This window comes from Nannobrachium achirus (genome assembly GCF_963921795.1).
Source record: "Nannobrachium achirus genome assembly, chromosome: 5".
Lineage (NCBI taxonomy): Eukaryota > Metazoa > Chordata > Actinopteri > Myctophiformes > Myctophidae > Nannobrachium > Nannobrachium achirus.
Window position 1 is genome coordinate 45,347,870 of NC_137814.1, and position 16,908 is coordinate 45,364,777.

General features: G+C 42.4%; 1 protein-coding gene across 1 annotated transcript; it reads right to left on the reverse strand.

Annotated features, from left to right (window-relative positions):
- Nucleotides 1-2,550: 2,550 nt before the first annotated feature.
- On the reverse strand, nucleotides 2,551-16,139 carry LOC308285111 (calcyphosin-like protein; the record flags this gene model as incomplete). The annotated part of the gene is made up of 4 exons (XM_080725829.1): nucleotides 2,551-2,658; nucleotides 13,070-13,276; nucleotides 14,224-14,401; nucleotides 16,063-16,139. 4 exons carry the CDS (start codon nucleotides 16,137-16,139, stop codon nucleotides 2,551-2,553), a joined length of 570 nt encoding a protein of 189 aa, XP_080581955.1.
- Nucleotides 16,140-16,908: the final 769 nt, after the last annotated feature.

The window sequence follows — 16,908 nt, forward strand, 5'->3', positions numbered from 1 at the left end:
GAGCCCCTCTCTCTTTTCCCCCTGGAGGGCGGAGCAAAGGCGATGATTGACGGGCAAAATCCCTCAACGTGAGACTGACCATGATACTGAACTGATACTGACATGATACTGAACTCATACTGACATGATACTGACCATGATACTGAACTCATACTGACATGATACTGACCATGATACTGACATGATACTGACCATGATACTGAACTCATACTGACATGATACTGACCATGATACTGAACTCATACTGACATGATACTGACCATGATACTGAACTCATACTGACATGATACTGACCATGATACTGACATGATACTGACCATGATACTGAACTCATACTGACATGATACTGACCATGATACTGAACTCATACTGACATGATACTGAACTCATACTGACATGATACTGACCATGATACTGAACTCATACTGACATGATACTGACATGATACTGACCATGATACTGAACTCATACTGACATGATACTGACCATGATACTGAACTCATACTGACATGATACTGAACTCATACTGACATGATACTGACCATGATACTGAACTCATACTGACATGATACTGACCATGATACTGACATGATACTGACCATGATACTGAACTCATACTGACATGATACTGACCATGATACTGAACTCATACTGACATGATACTGAACTCATACTGACATGATACTGACCATGATACTGAACTCATACTGACATGATACTGACCATGATACTGAACTCATACTGACATGATACTGAACTCATACTGACCATGATACTGAACTCATACTGACCATGATACTGAACTCATACTGACATGATACTGACCATGATACTGAACTCATACTGACATGATACTGACCATGATACTGAACTGATACTGACCATGATACTGAACTCATACTGACATGATACTGACCATGATACTGAACTCATACTGACCTTACTGACCATCAGGGCTCGAGACTAAGGGACTCCCGAAGTCCCGGGGACGTAAATATATATATTTGGGACGCAAATTAATCTCCCCTGGGACGCAGACGGGACGTAGAGGATTTTTTTGAGCCAACGGCGCACATCAATGTCACTGCTCAAACCACGGTGTGCAAACTCGCAGCATGAGACCCACAGAAAATCAATATGATGTAAACAGAATGTTTAAGAAGTTACCACAGGCAGTGCTGATCATCCTTTTCCGGTAGAACTTAGTTGCTAAAATGCTGCGCTATTTGAAGAGATTAACCAGCAGAACAGACTGTCAATCTGGGTTACAACAACTAGTGGAAAATAGCCGATCTACAAGCTGTGGCTGAGAGATAAATCTTAGCATCTCTGCCTCGGATCCCCCTGCTTCGCCACATAAAGAGTAACGTTATATGATTTGGATTGTGATTAGCCTATTAATGAAAATGTAAAACGGAACGCGATGTCAACGCACCAAGCACAGACACATAGTCTACGTTTAGTGAGCAGCACGACTCACGAGCAGTTGTTTGAATATAGGAGTAGGACACATTGTAATTAAATCAACGGTTTGTTTAACTTGACGTTTATCTTGACGTAGCTGTCGGCACACACTATAGTGTGTGCCGACGGCTACGTCATTGTAGTCCTTAGCGGCCATTTCTTGGGTCAAAACACAGGTGTTTCAATTGTTTGATTGCATAGAACTAATGCTATTGTCTAATCAGAACACCTGTGTAAGGCTGTGTTTACCCAAGAAATGGCCGCTCTTAGAACTACATTTGGCACACCCTATAAACCTATAGCCTATATTCCCAAATACAGTATCTCTGTAGCCATTAAACGAAACGGGTTTCTTATGCTCCTACATCATGCAAGCACCAGTTAAAGTTACTTTTCATCCCTCATATACTGTGTGCACATGCAGTGCACATCCCATAACCCACACACTGCACATCATTTTGGAGCTCATATCTTTGAACGGGTAAGGGCTAGTGGTACTGATTGCTGAATGTGATATTGTCCATGATACAGACCAAGATACTGATCCCGATACTGTATGAAGCAGTTTAATCTGCAACAATTTTATGCAATATGTAGTAGGGGCCCCTGCTTCTTTCTCAGCTAAGGGATCCTTGGCCTTGGAAGAAATTGAAGACTCCTGATCTGGTCATTTGCAAAATGGTATTCTGTTTTGCTGGTGGATGTGTTTGAATGAGAGGAGAAATCAGGAATTATGAAAGCTATAATAGTTGAAAGCTTTTTTTGTATCAATGTAATGAAGAAACTCAAAACGCTCACATCTTCGTCCACATAGACTGCTGTCATGCTGTCTGAAGAGTTTTGAAACAGTTCTCTCAGTAATGAGAAATGTTTTAATTGTTGTAAAACTTGAAAAAATACAAATTGTAAGGCCAGATGAAGTGATCAAAGAAATGAAAGAAATCAATCACAAATGTGTAAACACCTGGATGAACATTTTATTATAATTACATTTTGTGTTTAGAAAACTTCAAAATATGTTGATTGTCAGGTGACATATAGTACTGTATGCGATCTATCATCAAACATACCGTATTTCACACAAAGTTACTCATTTAGTTTCCAGGCATTTTTCATCATCTGCACAAAGTAGGCATCATTATCAATTGAGGCACTCACTCCACTGTAGTAGTTCAGAAACTCCTCATCAGTGACCTGCAAGTATATGACATTTGTTAGAGAGAGTAAAGCTCACACACACACACACACACACACACACACACACACACACACACACACACACACACACACACACACGTGTGTGTGCGCGCGCGTGTGTAGTTGTGGCCATGAGTAGGTGCCATGAGTAGCTAGTAGTGATGCGCGCATCGACCCGGTGCCCCCACCCGCCCGCCAACCCGCCCGCACGCGGGTGGGTGGGTCGAGGTTTTCAGACTCCATTGGCGGGCGGCGGGCGGGCGGGTTATCACCACTCATGTGCAAAACGTAAATAAGAATAATCACCTGTTCTTATTTGCCCTTTATTCTTAATAAGAGTAGGCCTATAAGAATACGAATACAACGTTTGAATACGAGCACGACGAGCGAGCGAGTTTTAAAATGCGCCAGAGAGGAGCGAGGTTTCTCCTCCGCTCCTTGGTGCCAGGAGGCAACGTGAAACTGGCGAATATAGGACTTCCGGTGTATGAGCAGGCGAATAAGATAATAAGACCTTCAAAATAAGATGTCAGTAATTAATGTTTGTAAAGACCGTACATTTATTTAAAATAATACATTTACGATGTGTGTAGGTGTGGTAGAGGAGGTCTCTCTGAACGCGTGCATGGGTCCAAAGTGCCGACACGAAGAGCCGCCTGCTCTCCAGCGCCCACTAGAGTCTGAAAATGGCGCCTTTTGAAGCCATTTGAGCGCCTGGCTGCACTGGACGGCCTGCAGTAGTTGCAATGCCGCCTCTCCCGCTTAGCGGAGAGTGTGGTGTGGTAGAGGAGGTCTCTCTGAACGCGTGCATGGGTCCAAAGTGCCGACACGAAGAGTTGTCTCCTGTCCAGTGTCCAATTTGTAAAGGCTATGCACTCTATTGAACAGCATTTCTCCATTTATATATTTTTTAATGTTATTAAAACTTTTTTTTTTCACCCAAAAATATAATTATCATTGTGTATGTATGTTTAAATGCTTAATCTTTGTTTTGAATGTGCATATCCTGGGTAAATTAATCGTTTTTCAACATTTTTCAATTGGCTGAGGGGTACTCTTATTCTGAAGAGATATCCTTATATTCGCCAGCTTATATTCGCCAGTTTCACACAACGGTGCCAGGCAGGCCCGTCCCAATTCCGCTCCTGTTGGGGCCGCGAACCACAGTTTGCCAACATTTTACACAACGTGAGGTCGCGAGCACAGCAGAGAAGATGCACAAACAATAAACCCTTTTGCAAATCCCGCCCCATTCTGCCCTGTTACTATGATGGGACATTAACCCTGGGCAGATTGTTTTTGCCAGACCCATGAAATGGGTAGGCCTACATAAGCAAATGTCGGTCTGTCCCTTTTCTATATAAAGGGTATATATGATGATGACATGATGATGACATGCCTACAAAAGGCATGATGTCATAAATGATGATGACAGACAGGGGGTCTGGCACAACCAGGTTGACCTGGTCTAGTTATAGTGGAAGTGGATGGTATTTTTTTTTCCCTTCATAGCCTCATTACAGCTATATAAAGTACCAAAGGAAAAACACCTAGGTGATATTAATAAAAAGGGAAGACAAAGGTACAGTAGTTACATTGCAAAACAGGGGGTTTACCCGAAAATATATGTTTTAATTTGTTTAATCCCAGTGGGACAGAATCCTCTTTGCAGATTATTTTATAGTGGTAGTGGATGGGATTTTTTTTCCCTTCATAGCCTCATTACAGCTATATAAAGTACCACAAAAAACACATCTACGTGATATTAATAAAAAGGGAAGAAAAAGGTACAGTAATTACATAGCAAAACAGTAGTTTTCCCCCGAAAAATAAATGTTTTAATTAGTTTAATCCTCTGGATCAGAGATAGAAAGAGAAGCGCATTGCATCTTGGGTACTAGGAAGAGGACAGAGAGAATGTTTCTCCTCACATAATAGGCTGGCTTTTCGTAATTCTGCCCATTTAAATTATATGTACCCAATCGTGACTCTTAGACCATTGATAAGGTACATGTGAACTAGTTTGTTGAAGCTTATTCGTTATGATGAGCGAGATCGCTTGACGCTTGCCGTCGCTATCACCGTACCGGCCGATCTCCATGTCGCGCACTGCGGACAGTTGTTGAAAGCCACATTCAATATTCTCCACTGCACAAACTCCACCCCCGATAGCAAAAAGTGAATGTTTTTTTCTGGTTGGCCAGTCAGGGAGTCTCAGGGACCAATCAGAAGGCTGACAAACGGTCTATTCAGCGTGTACATCAGCGATCAGGATTTCACTTATATGTCTCTGTCATCCACACAAGTCCGTTTATAAATACTTTGTGTCGGTTAAGTTATATAACCAGCCAATCAACGGATACGATTTGAAACACAACTTTCGCAAGTGAGGCGGATTTTTTGACTGAATGAACCAACCACGCTCACCTCTCCAGTCGCTCCCATCTCTCCAATCTGGTGATTAATCAATAACCAACAGGATTTAATATTGTCCGTCTTTTGCTGTCTGTTTAAAGTGCGAGGCGCTGTACCTATAAATATGATTGACATAAAACCTGAAACGCCATTCTTACCCCGACGATGCCCCAGAGAGAATGAACGTCTTTGAATGAATGTCTTTTAGGCTTAACCCCAATTTGAACAACACGTTTGTTTATTTAGCCCATGACAATATTGTGCTACTGTAAACCTTTCTGTAAAGCGACTTTGGGTACTTAGAAGAGCCGTATATAAAGATGAGCTATTGTGGAGATGATATAGCCTACCATCTTTTTTTTTAAATGCGGGTTGCGGGGCGGGCGGATTCGTTGATTTATAGGTTATATTGTTCTGCGGGGCGGGCGCGGGCGGGTTACGTTTACGTCCTTGAAATCATTATGAACCTCCTCTCCAAGTCTTGAAACTCTAGCCCCTATGGTTTGCGAGAGACAAATAATTGAATGTGAGTTTTTGCGATTCCCATTATAAGTCAATGGGGAAAAAGATGCGTATTGACCCAAGGAATCCAGGGAAAAAAGAATTTTAATTTTCCGATCTACGATTCAACAGTTACGGGGCAAAACGCAAAGTGGGCCGTTATAGCGCCACCATGAGGCCGAGTGATGTAATTATTTTTGGATTCATTCTTAAAATCATTATGAATCTCCTCTCCGAGGTTTGAAACTGTAGCTCCTATGGTTTACGAGAGAAAAATACTTGAATGTGAGTTTTTGCAATTCCCATTATAAGTCAATGGGGAAAATGTATTCACTAATAAATTAATATCAATTAAACTATAGAACCTTTCTCTTAGCAAGTTACTAGCACACGATTCCCGAGTAAGCCGGTCGATTTGACATATGGCGCGAGTGTGTGGTGCAAAAACTGTGGGAGGAGTAGCGTGCCAAACTTTGAGGCTACATACAGACACGGACGGCCACACACACGGCCACGTGTGTGAAGTGGAGCTGTGTGTGTGTGTGTGTGTGTGTGTGTGTGTGTGTGTGTGTGTGTGTGTGTGTGTGTGTGTGTGTGGATCATGTGTACCGATTTTTGTGACATTTGAAGAAAATATGTAGGAAAAGGAGCAAAAAGTGTGTTTTGGAGAAAATTCAAGATGGCGGAAAATCTATCATGGCGCAAATGGGCGTGGCCTATATGGGGAGATGCGTCATGACCCAAGGAATCCAGGGAAAAAAGATTTTTAATTTTCCGACCTACGGTTCAAGAGTTACAGGCCAAAACGTAAAGTGGGGTGTTATGGCGCCACCATGCGGCCAAATGACACAATTATTTTTTATTTAATCCTTGAAATCATTATGAACCTCCTCTCCAAGTCTTGAAACTCTAGCCCCTATGGTTTGCGAGAGACAAATAATTGAATGTGAGTTTTTGCGATTCCCATTATAAGTCAATGGGGAAAATTAATTCACTAATAAATTAATATCAATTAAACTATTGAACCTTTCTCTTAGCAAGTTACTAGCCCACGATTCCCGAGTAAGCCGGTCGATTTGACATATGGCGCGAGTGTGTGGTGGCAAAACTGTGGGACTAGTAGCGTGCCGAAGTTTAGGACGTTCAGGCTACATACAGACACACAGACAGACACACAGACAGACACACAGACAGACCCACACGGCCACGTATAGGGAGCCTGTGCTTCACACAGCTCCAAAAAGTAAAAAATAGTAAAAATGTATAATAGTAAAATAAAAATATATACATATGCGAAATGCCTATGAAAAAATCACACCCGTGTGAAGTGGAGCTGTGTGTGTGTGTGTGTGTGTGTGTGTGTGTGTGTGTGTGTGTGTGTGTGTGTGTGTGTGTGTGTGTGTGTGTGGATCATGTGTACCGATTTTTGTGACATTTGAAGAAAATGTGTAGGAAAAGGAGCAAAAAGTGTGTTTTGGAGAAAATTCAAGATGGCGGAAAATCTATCATGGCGCAAATGGGCGTGGCCTATATGGGGAGATGCGTCATGACCCAAGGAATCCAGGGAAAAAATATTTTTAATTTTCCGACCTACGGTTCAAGAGTTACAGGCCAAAACGTAAAGTGGGGTGTTATGGCGCCACCATGCGGCCAAATGACACAATTATTTTTTATTTAATCCTTGAAATCATTATGAACCTCCTCTCCAAGTCTTGAAACTCTAGCCCCTATGGTTTGCGAGAGACAAATAATTGAATGTGAGTTTTTGCGATTCCCATTATAAGTCAATGGGGAAAATTAATTCACTAATAAATTAATATCAATTAAACTATTGAACCTTTCTCTTAGCAAGTTACTAGCCCACGATTCCCGAGTAAGCCGGTCGATTTGACATATGGCGCGAGTGTGTGGTGGCAAAACTGTGGGACTAGTAGCGTGCCGAAGTTTAGGAAGTTCAGGCTACATACAGACACACACACACACAGACAGACAGACCCACACGGCCACGTATAGGGAGCCTGTGCTTCACACAGCTCCAAAAATGCGCACACAGTGGCCATATGCCACTGATCTGATTGCAGCCAGCAGGATATTATTAGATGCTATATTGTCCGCCGCATCGGTCCAGACCCCAGTGTTAGGAAACAGCTGGTCAACTTCTGGTACACCATAGCCATTAGCCACTAGCTAGCCCAAACATTAGCCTAGCCAGGCAGCACAGCAGCATAACATAGCATTCATCATTACAAGTCTTTAGCCACGACTCACCAGTGAGGACGCCAGGGCTAGCAGAGGGCGATGTGTAATGCCTTCATAGCCTAGGTTGTGTTGTCTTGGTGTTCTGTATATTCCTTTTATGCCCGTATTGTTATAATTCACCCGATACGTCCATGACGCATATGTTACGCACAGAGAGACAGACGCTTAGACAAGTTAAAAGGGAAGTCCTTTGAAAGCCATTTCCTGTCTAAACAGTGCCCAGAAGCACATTTCAAAACAAGAGCCTTTCTTTTTTTTTTTGTCTATACAATCGATCATTCAACACATGTTTATTTTGAAATTGTACTGGAAATAGAAGTAGCCAATAGCTCCTACTTCACGCCACTGATGTCAGAGCCTCTACTTGCCGATCGGCAATATTTTTCCCCCAACCCCCCTTTAGGGGGTGCGGTGGGGGGTGCGGTGGGACGTGGGGGAGGGGGTGCGGCCGCACCCCCAGCACCCCTACTTCCCTCGGCACTGGGGGGGGGGGGGGGGGGGGCTAAGTTAACCTATAGTGTGTGCCAGCGGCTACGTCATTGTAGTCCTTAGCGGCCATTTCTTGTGACAAAACACAGGTGTTTCAATTGTTTGATTGCATAGAACTAATGCTATAGTCTAATCAGAACACCTGTGTAAGGCTGTGTTGTCACAAGAAATGGCCGCTCTTAGAACTACATTTGGCACACACCCTATAGTCAGCCCCCCACATGTCACACGTGCGTGCATGCATGTCATGTGCATGCAAATGTAGGAGCGAGGAGGGGAGGCGCAAGCTGCAGGTTCTCTCAAAGCTAACATGCCATTGTTAGCTAACTTAGAAGACAAAACGAAAAAATAAAAAAAATAAAAAAAATAACTTTTTCTAAATCTCATCTGAGGGTGCTCCACTTGAAAACTGAGGGTGCTTAGCAGGACTGAGCACCCCTGTGGAACCGGGCCTGCCCCCAGGAGGGTCCCCAAATTAATTTTGGGGGTCCACAGATGATGAACTTAATATGCAACGTTGTTTTCTCTCTCAACAGCAAACAAACCAACATAAACTATAGAGGGTATCTGCACATTTCTTAAGTGACAATTTAAGGACTTTTTAATACCTCTAAAATGACAAATTAAACATTGGCCAAATTGTCAAATATTAGAGGCAGAAATTGTGAAAAAAGCACATCTACATGCTCACAACGCCTCGCAGCGCGAGGCGTTGTGAGCATGTAGTCTCTAGATGTGCTTTTTTCACAACACAACCGTGTTTTACAAAATGTAATGCCTCAACTCTTAGTGCTTGTCAGGGTGTGTGTGTGTGTGGGGGGGGGGGGGGTCCCCAGTTGAAATATGATTATTTTGGGGGTCCCCAGTTCAAATATGATTATTTTGGGGGGGTCGCGGCCTGAAAAGGTTGAGAACCACTGATATATTCGATGAAGGATCAACACATAACAGCTAGGCAGAGGAAGGCAGTGGAGTGGCCGCCGGGGAACGGGAAGGTCCCCTGTTCCAGCCGCGCATGGCTGGCTGCCTCCTCCATGCCGGCTTCATGTGGAGGCAGGGGCGTCACAAGGGGTAGGAAAGTGGGACTGAGTTAGGCCTACTAGGGCCCAAGGTGGAGGGGCCCTAGTAACTTTAGCTATTGAAAAATAGCAGATATACAAGCTCACAGCCGCGCTGCGAGCCTGTAGATCTGCTATTTTTTGAAAAGTTGTGAAAATGCGTGAAAATCATTGAATATGTATGCATTTTTTAAGCGAACATTTCTAACTCAAATTTTGCTTCTGGGGGGTCCCTGGAACTAAATATTTTGAGATCGGGGTCCGTGGCCAAATACATATCATCTTGGGGGTCCTTGACCCCCCAGGTTTCTTGCACACATTTTCACGATTTTTCAAAAATAGCAGATATACAAGCTCGCAGCGCGGCACTCGGTGCCGCGCTGTGAGCTTGTATATCTGCTATTTTTCAATAGTTAACATTCATGGGGGGCCCGCAGTGAATCCTTGTACCCCTTGTACCCAGGGCCCAGAATTTGGTGTGACGCCCCTGTGGGGAGGTGTCCCTGAGCAACACGCTGAACCCAGGCTAATTGCTCCCTGTGCGCTCATTTGCTGCAGCTCACAGCTCCTAATAGGACGGGTCGAATGCAGAGAAGCCATTTCCCCCCAGGGTTTACTAGAAAAAAGTTTCAGAGGGAAATAAAATAATGTGCCCTCGGAAAGGCCATGGGGGTCACCAGTATTTAGTACTGGGGTTTGTTCCCCAGGGAGTAATGCCGCTCAGCAAAGTGTCATCATGGCAATCTGCCCAGTAGTATTTTGAGAAAATGTGCAAGTGTCAATTTTGGCCTGAGGGTGGTGCTAGAGGGTAGTGCTAGGGGAAAGGGCAGGAGGTCAGCTAAATCAGTAGGATTTTGTTGTTGTCAGGTGGAAACCTAAAACCTTGTATGTCCAAAACAGTTTGTTTTGTATTTATTATTTTGAATGTGAAAATAGCTGATGCAAGGCGTTGTGTACTTGTAGATCTGCTATTTTCGCTAGTTTTGTGCGACAGTGTGATGAAGCAGGGCTTTGCTTTACAAAAGAAACATACAAATTTGAAACTCGGAGATACAAGGTTTCTGCCCAACAGTGATGATTCTGCCCAACAGTGATGATTTTTATACATCTGGAGGGTTAAAAAGTTAAAAAGTTTTTGGCATATTGGGACCAATGTGTTGGTCTGTCAAGTCTGGCATAAATTATAATAAAGAGGAGAGCACAACTAAACAATTACAAACACCTGCTGGTCAATTAACCCTGACGCTGCTCATGTGAGTCACTCCCCATCTCCACCAGGGGTGAGATGCCATGGGCTCGCGTGGGCTCGGCGAGCCCACACTTATTTTGCTGCACGCACGCGCGCCTCATATGCTCACAAATTAACAATAAAAACAGCGTGCGTGCATGACGTCATGAATTTAGAGGACCCACACTTCTAAAATCAATATCACACCACTGATCTCCACCCAAAGCACAGCCCACAGGAGGGAGAAATCTAGCCTGGCGGGGCCTGACGTCATACTGCGTTCACTCACTCATTCCTTCCCCAGTACAGTCACCAACAACCATTAAAGCCACAGCGTGGCTATGTCCGTCAACACTAGTATGGGATATAGGGACTACAGATCCACAGATCTCACAGACCCTGGCAAAAATACAAATAATCAGCTAACGTTTGGGAAAGGCAACTCAGAGGCATGTTGTGTCAGATGTTTAGATCCTGTAACCCAGAGGGATGGGCGCTTTGTAATTGGCTTTGTGGTTGTTAAAGAACTGCTCTGCCACCAGTAATGATTGAATGTATTCTACATCACGGAGGAAATCCTACTCAGTAGAGGGTATAATTTAAGGCCTCTATTAGACGAAAACAGGCTTCACTATAAACGGCTAAGAGCCGTTTAGTTTTCATTTTTTATGTGGTCTTTAGATGAAAACGCAATTTGTCCATAAACGCGGTAATTTGCATGCCAGGTCGCTAGGTGGCGCATGTCGCCATGACCGCACTGCCCAAGTTCCGTTCTCTGGTCCTCCTCAGTAGAGATGGGATTTATGGCTCTTTGAAGTGAGCCGAATCTCTGGGATCCGTTCCTTTCAAAGAGCCGTTCAAAAGACTGGCTCGTTCTAGTCACTAGTTGTAGTTACTTTGTAGATTTTGATTATAATTATCACTTATACATTATATACATTTATTTCGGACATAATAGGTACATAGGCCTACCTGCCATTTGAAAATAGCCGATCTACAAGCTGTGAGCTTGTAGATCTGCTATTTTCAAATGTTTTTTTCTCCCTACATTTTATTCATTGGAAAAATTGTGAAATGTAACATTTTGCATAATGAGTACTTTCTAGCTACTATTAGTAGCCTACTTTAACTACATTTTGATACCAATACTTTGATATTTTTACTCAAGTAGCCTACATTTTTTATTCTAAACTTCAACTTGTGGCAGAGTATTTCTACATTGTTGTACCTTTCCCACCACTGTTGTTCATTAGAAAGGAACGGCTCCCTATACTGCAAACCGGATCCCATCGTTCATATCAAAGAGCCGTTCAAAAGACTCGATTCGTTCGCGAACATCCCGCCTCTACTCCTCAGTCAGTCAACACAACTCACTGCCGTCACACAGCACAGGCAGACTGGCTGGCTGGCTAACTAAAAATGCTTAAAAAGTTTGTTCCAGACGGTCGGAACAGACACATGTACCATACACATCCCGGGACTATATTTGTTCCTTATGATACGATACAGAAAAAGGCGCTCACTTCACGTTTCGTTTCAACACAGAGGACTGGAGTCAATGCCTTTACTGCAGCTTATGGAGGGGATGATGATGATTACACACAGACGGCGACGAGCTATAGATGTTGGATCGTGTCATGATAAACATTATAGGCTACTGTCGCTATTTTCAGCGTCGGCTATTTTTGGCAATTAAATTGCTCTTCATTAAGGTACAGTATGAGTATGAGCTCAAAGCTATTTTTCATAGTGGAATAAAATGAAGGGGGAAAAAAAGACGATATATTCGTCAATCGCCGATTATTTGTATGACAATTAATCATCTGACAGCCCTATTAGGACGTCCCACATCTTATCATTTTCAGTGGTTTGCTGCGTTTACGGTATTTAGATGAAAGCGGGAGATACAAAGCGTTTTTACCTTTTCCACTTTCAAAGGGGGTTTCACTTTGTTACGGTTTCACCCCCCGAAGACGCAATTTTCGTCTAAATGACCCCCCACAAACGAATATAAACCATTACGTTTACAGTGAACCGCGTTTTCGTCTAATAGGGGCCTAAATCTAAACTGGCTTTGATCTCACTATTACTCATGACACGAGACTGCATGTTGCCTCTCAAATGACTTATTTTACCTAAAGAGGCTACGGGACATGAATTGTCGCATCACAAGTCACTGAAATATGTACACCAGGAAATATCTTATGCAATGTGGGTAAACCAGCAACTCATACAATTTGGGGTTAATTTTCTATTTACAAAACTGTTGAACACATTTGATCATCTTTTCAACTTATTAGTGCTAATGTCTTCTGTGGAGAGGAAGAATCAGAGGGGCCAGTGCAGACTGGCCACGGCTTGATGAGTGCTAGTGTACATTTATCTAAATAACATCTTTACAAAAAAGAAAAGAAAAGGTCACTGACATCTGTCAAGAACCAATAGCACACTAGTATACCTTTCCATCTTTGTCATTGGGAGATTCAAAGTTTTCCAGGAAGCAGAGGAACACCTGGTCTTCGGTCCACTCGGCGCTCTTGTACTTGGGGTGCTGTGTTGCGTTGTACACCCCTCTCAGGTCTGCCACAGTCACCACCCCGTCTCCCGTCTTATCCAGCTTCTTAAAGGCCTCTAGAACCACCTTTATCCTGGTGTCTGACATTGACTAATGGAAACAATGCAATGTAGTCATTCTTTTCTTATCAGACTTTTGTTTAATTATAAGTTTGAAACAATTCCTAGGGTTTGTTTTAATGTCCTTGATGTAGCAATGGGTCAGGTCAGATACAGGCACATACTTGAATACTAGACGAAGTTGGAACTCCTTTAAAGCAAACTTTAGCTTTAATTTAAGCTTTGGTGGATTCTGGAGTCTGAAGTAAATTATAGCACAGAATTATTTCTTTTTTTGTTGTTGTATTTACATCCTTTTATTTCGTGACAGTGAGAGAGAGCGACAGGAACATTTCAAACTAACTTGGTTTTGGCTGTCGCCAAAAACGACCCATTTACCTCAGAAAGTGTGTTAAATGTAATTACTACATGGCTTTGTCAAATGTTCTGATTTGACAGTCGCAGCAGTCAGCTGTCTATTAATTCTTGCCTCTGTTAAAGTTGCTATGGAATCAGAAACTTGTAGGCTAATATATCAGTTTCAAATCAATATTTTGTGTATAATAACTGGGATAATATTCAGCGAGGTGGTCATTATTGGAAAATAAACCTGCATCCTGCATCACACTGCCGGAGATTAGTTTTGAAATAATGACCAGCTCACTGCTCATTATCTGGCTTATTATTACACACCTACTTACTAAAGAAATCAATAATTCAACAAAAGAAGAAAATATATATAAAAAATACCAATGGTCTGTTATTCATAGCATTTGTCTGTTATCAAGAAAAGGCAGACTGCAGAATGCAGTGATATGCAGGGCCTATTCCATGTTATAATTTCCAGTAATGCCTCACAGCTGCACTTACACTTACTTACACTATCCTATTCCAATATGTAATTCTGGTAAATATCTATTGAAGTTCTACCTCATACACACCAGTAAAATGGACATTACCTTTTTTGGGTAATGCCAAATATGTGTCAACTTAACCTACCCTCAGATTCTTCAGAAACTCATCGAAGTCAATAGTTCCACTTCCGTCCTTATCAAATGCCTCAAATAGCTGTTGGGCTTCTTCCATGTCCACGGCTAAACCATAGTCGTTTAGACCCTTGATGAACTCGTGGAGGTCCAAGGACTTACTGCCATTATCATCCATGATACGAAAGGTCCTACCAGACAAACAATTGCAAAAATACTGGATTTTTATTTGTATACAGTAGGCCTACTTATTATTATGAAATGAAAAATAAAATCAAGCAAACATACCACAATTATATAAAACAATAATACAAATAAAATACTGTACAAAGAAATATAAAGTAAAAGAAATAAGATAGGCTGTATTTTGATTTCTTAAGTACCAGCTCTTATGCCTTAACTTAAAGGCCTGTCCATAGTGTCTCCGACCACCGAACTTTTCATCAGAGAGTTCCGACTTTCCGACGTGCAGCTTTCCGAACTCTAATTCGGGGTAATGCTTTTCAGAAGATGTGAGTGACGTCATTTTGTAGTTGAACCGGACCTTTCCGACGAAAAGTTCGGTGGTCGGAGACAGTATGGAAGGCCTCTAAGTTAAGGCATAAGAGCTGGTACTTACGACAATCAAAATAGAGCCCTTGAGTCTACAAGCCCCACTAGTAGGCCTACTGGTCCCCATGAGGTTGTGCTGCTCCCAACAGCCCAGGTAGTAGTAGTGTTTTTGGGACACAAGTATTGGATGGTTGAATTTTGGCCTAATGGTGGCGCATGAGGAAAGGCCATGGAGATTTTCTTTTTGATTGATTAAATACTTTATTAGTCAGAAATGTAAACAGCACATGGTGCAGTAAGACATTAAAGCTAAAAGGATAACACAAACATTTTCTGGGATAGAGTCCATTCTCTGGGGTGCCGGTGCACAGCAAATTCTGTTAGTCCAGCCAGTAGTATTCTAGTTGTGTTGTTTGGCTGCAGTAGCCTAGTGACACTAGGAGGCCGATTTTAGCAAAACACATTGTTTGACTCCTACAGATTTTGTCCAAACATCACGCAAATCGTTACATTATTTCTATAGTCACGTCATCAAGACAGACCTGTCAGATGTTTCATATTTCATCCTTATTGTCTAAGACAGGGGTCTTCAACAGGGGGTCCGGGACCCCTAGGGGGTCCTCAGAGTTACTACAGGGGGTCCTCCAAATCTTGGTGTGATAGAGACCTTTTTTCTCCTTTTTCATATTAACCACTTGAACCCTAGCGTCCATATTCTGAGAACTTTAGTCAAAAATAGCAGATCTACAAGCTCACAACGCCTTGCGCTGCGAGGCGTTGTGAGCTTGTAGATCGGCTATTTTCGGCAAAGAGGTTTGCTGTAGAGGGGAAAAAGAGCAGACTAAGTACAGAGTGAAAGGTCAAGTTTATTAAGTATTGACGGTTCAAGTGGTTAAATATCTGAAAACACAAATTGACATGAATCCAAAATACACTGATTGATGATCGTGCTGTCAAACGATGAAACCATATGGAATCTATGAAAAGGTTGTGGAGGTCCCTGCTTCATCTCTCTCAACTAAGGGGTCCTTAGCCTGAAAACGTTGAAGACCCCTGGTCTAAGATTGACTTCTACTACCTGGACTGGTGGAGACCTGTGCTCGAGGAGCAACATGTCCTAGTTAACTCTGTGTCACAGATCAACAACTGTAGTCTTAACTGTTCTGTATCAAATAAAGCATCTGATTCCATTCAAGTTTGATGACTCCCTTGTTGTTTGTGTCTCTTCACTTCACATTTTTGGCTTCAGAGAATGGGCAGACTTGACAAAACGACTAGTTATTTGTTGTGTTTTACTTGCCTTGCCAACCCTTTGATCCCAGCAGCTCCCCTGGCCAGACATCGCTGTCTCAGTCTCTCCAAAGGGCTTTCAGACATAGTGTCTCTGGTATGACAGGGAGAAGAAAAGAAGACCTGGTTTAAGTTTAGAGCAGCAGGGAGGAGAGCTCGATGAGATGCACCTGAGTCCTGTTCTGTTCTGTGCACTTGGTAACAGTGAGGAAGTTGTTTTTATTCTCCATCAGCAACTGTAGTTGTCAAGGCAACTTACAACAAACCACACTCCCTTTGTCTGTGGAGAATGGAACTGTGAACCGTTTCAGCAGATTACCTTTTTTTTTTTACTTTGGGCTTTTGTGACTGTGGCAGTGATGGACAGTAACTGGTATTTTGCAAGCACTTGGCTTTCACTTCCCTACATTTCAAATTAAAATATTGTACTTATGGACACCTTTAGTTTTGAAATACTAAATATTTACTTGAGTATGTGTGTGTACCACACACATACGTGTATCACAGGAATATTTCTTTCCTTTACGGCAGCCATATTGACAGGTTACCAAATGATACAGGACTAATTAAGGTTCAATTCCATAAGTGTAGCAGAGCCTTTCCACCTATGTTTTCCACAAGCGGTTGAATAGGTGGAAAGCCTCTGTGCTGTGCCATTTCCTAAGAGGAGGAACATTTGGTGGATCTTTTTCAACTTGGTGAAGTTTAATTTTTATTTTTTAATAAATCTTTATTCAAAAGTCATGACATACAAGACAATACAAAACACACAGTGAAAGACAGAAAATGCTTTTCACTGGTCTTGAACCACCAACCTTTAGTTCTCCAGGCAAAGTTCTTTCCTCTGTATAGAGCC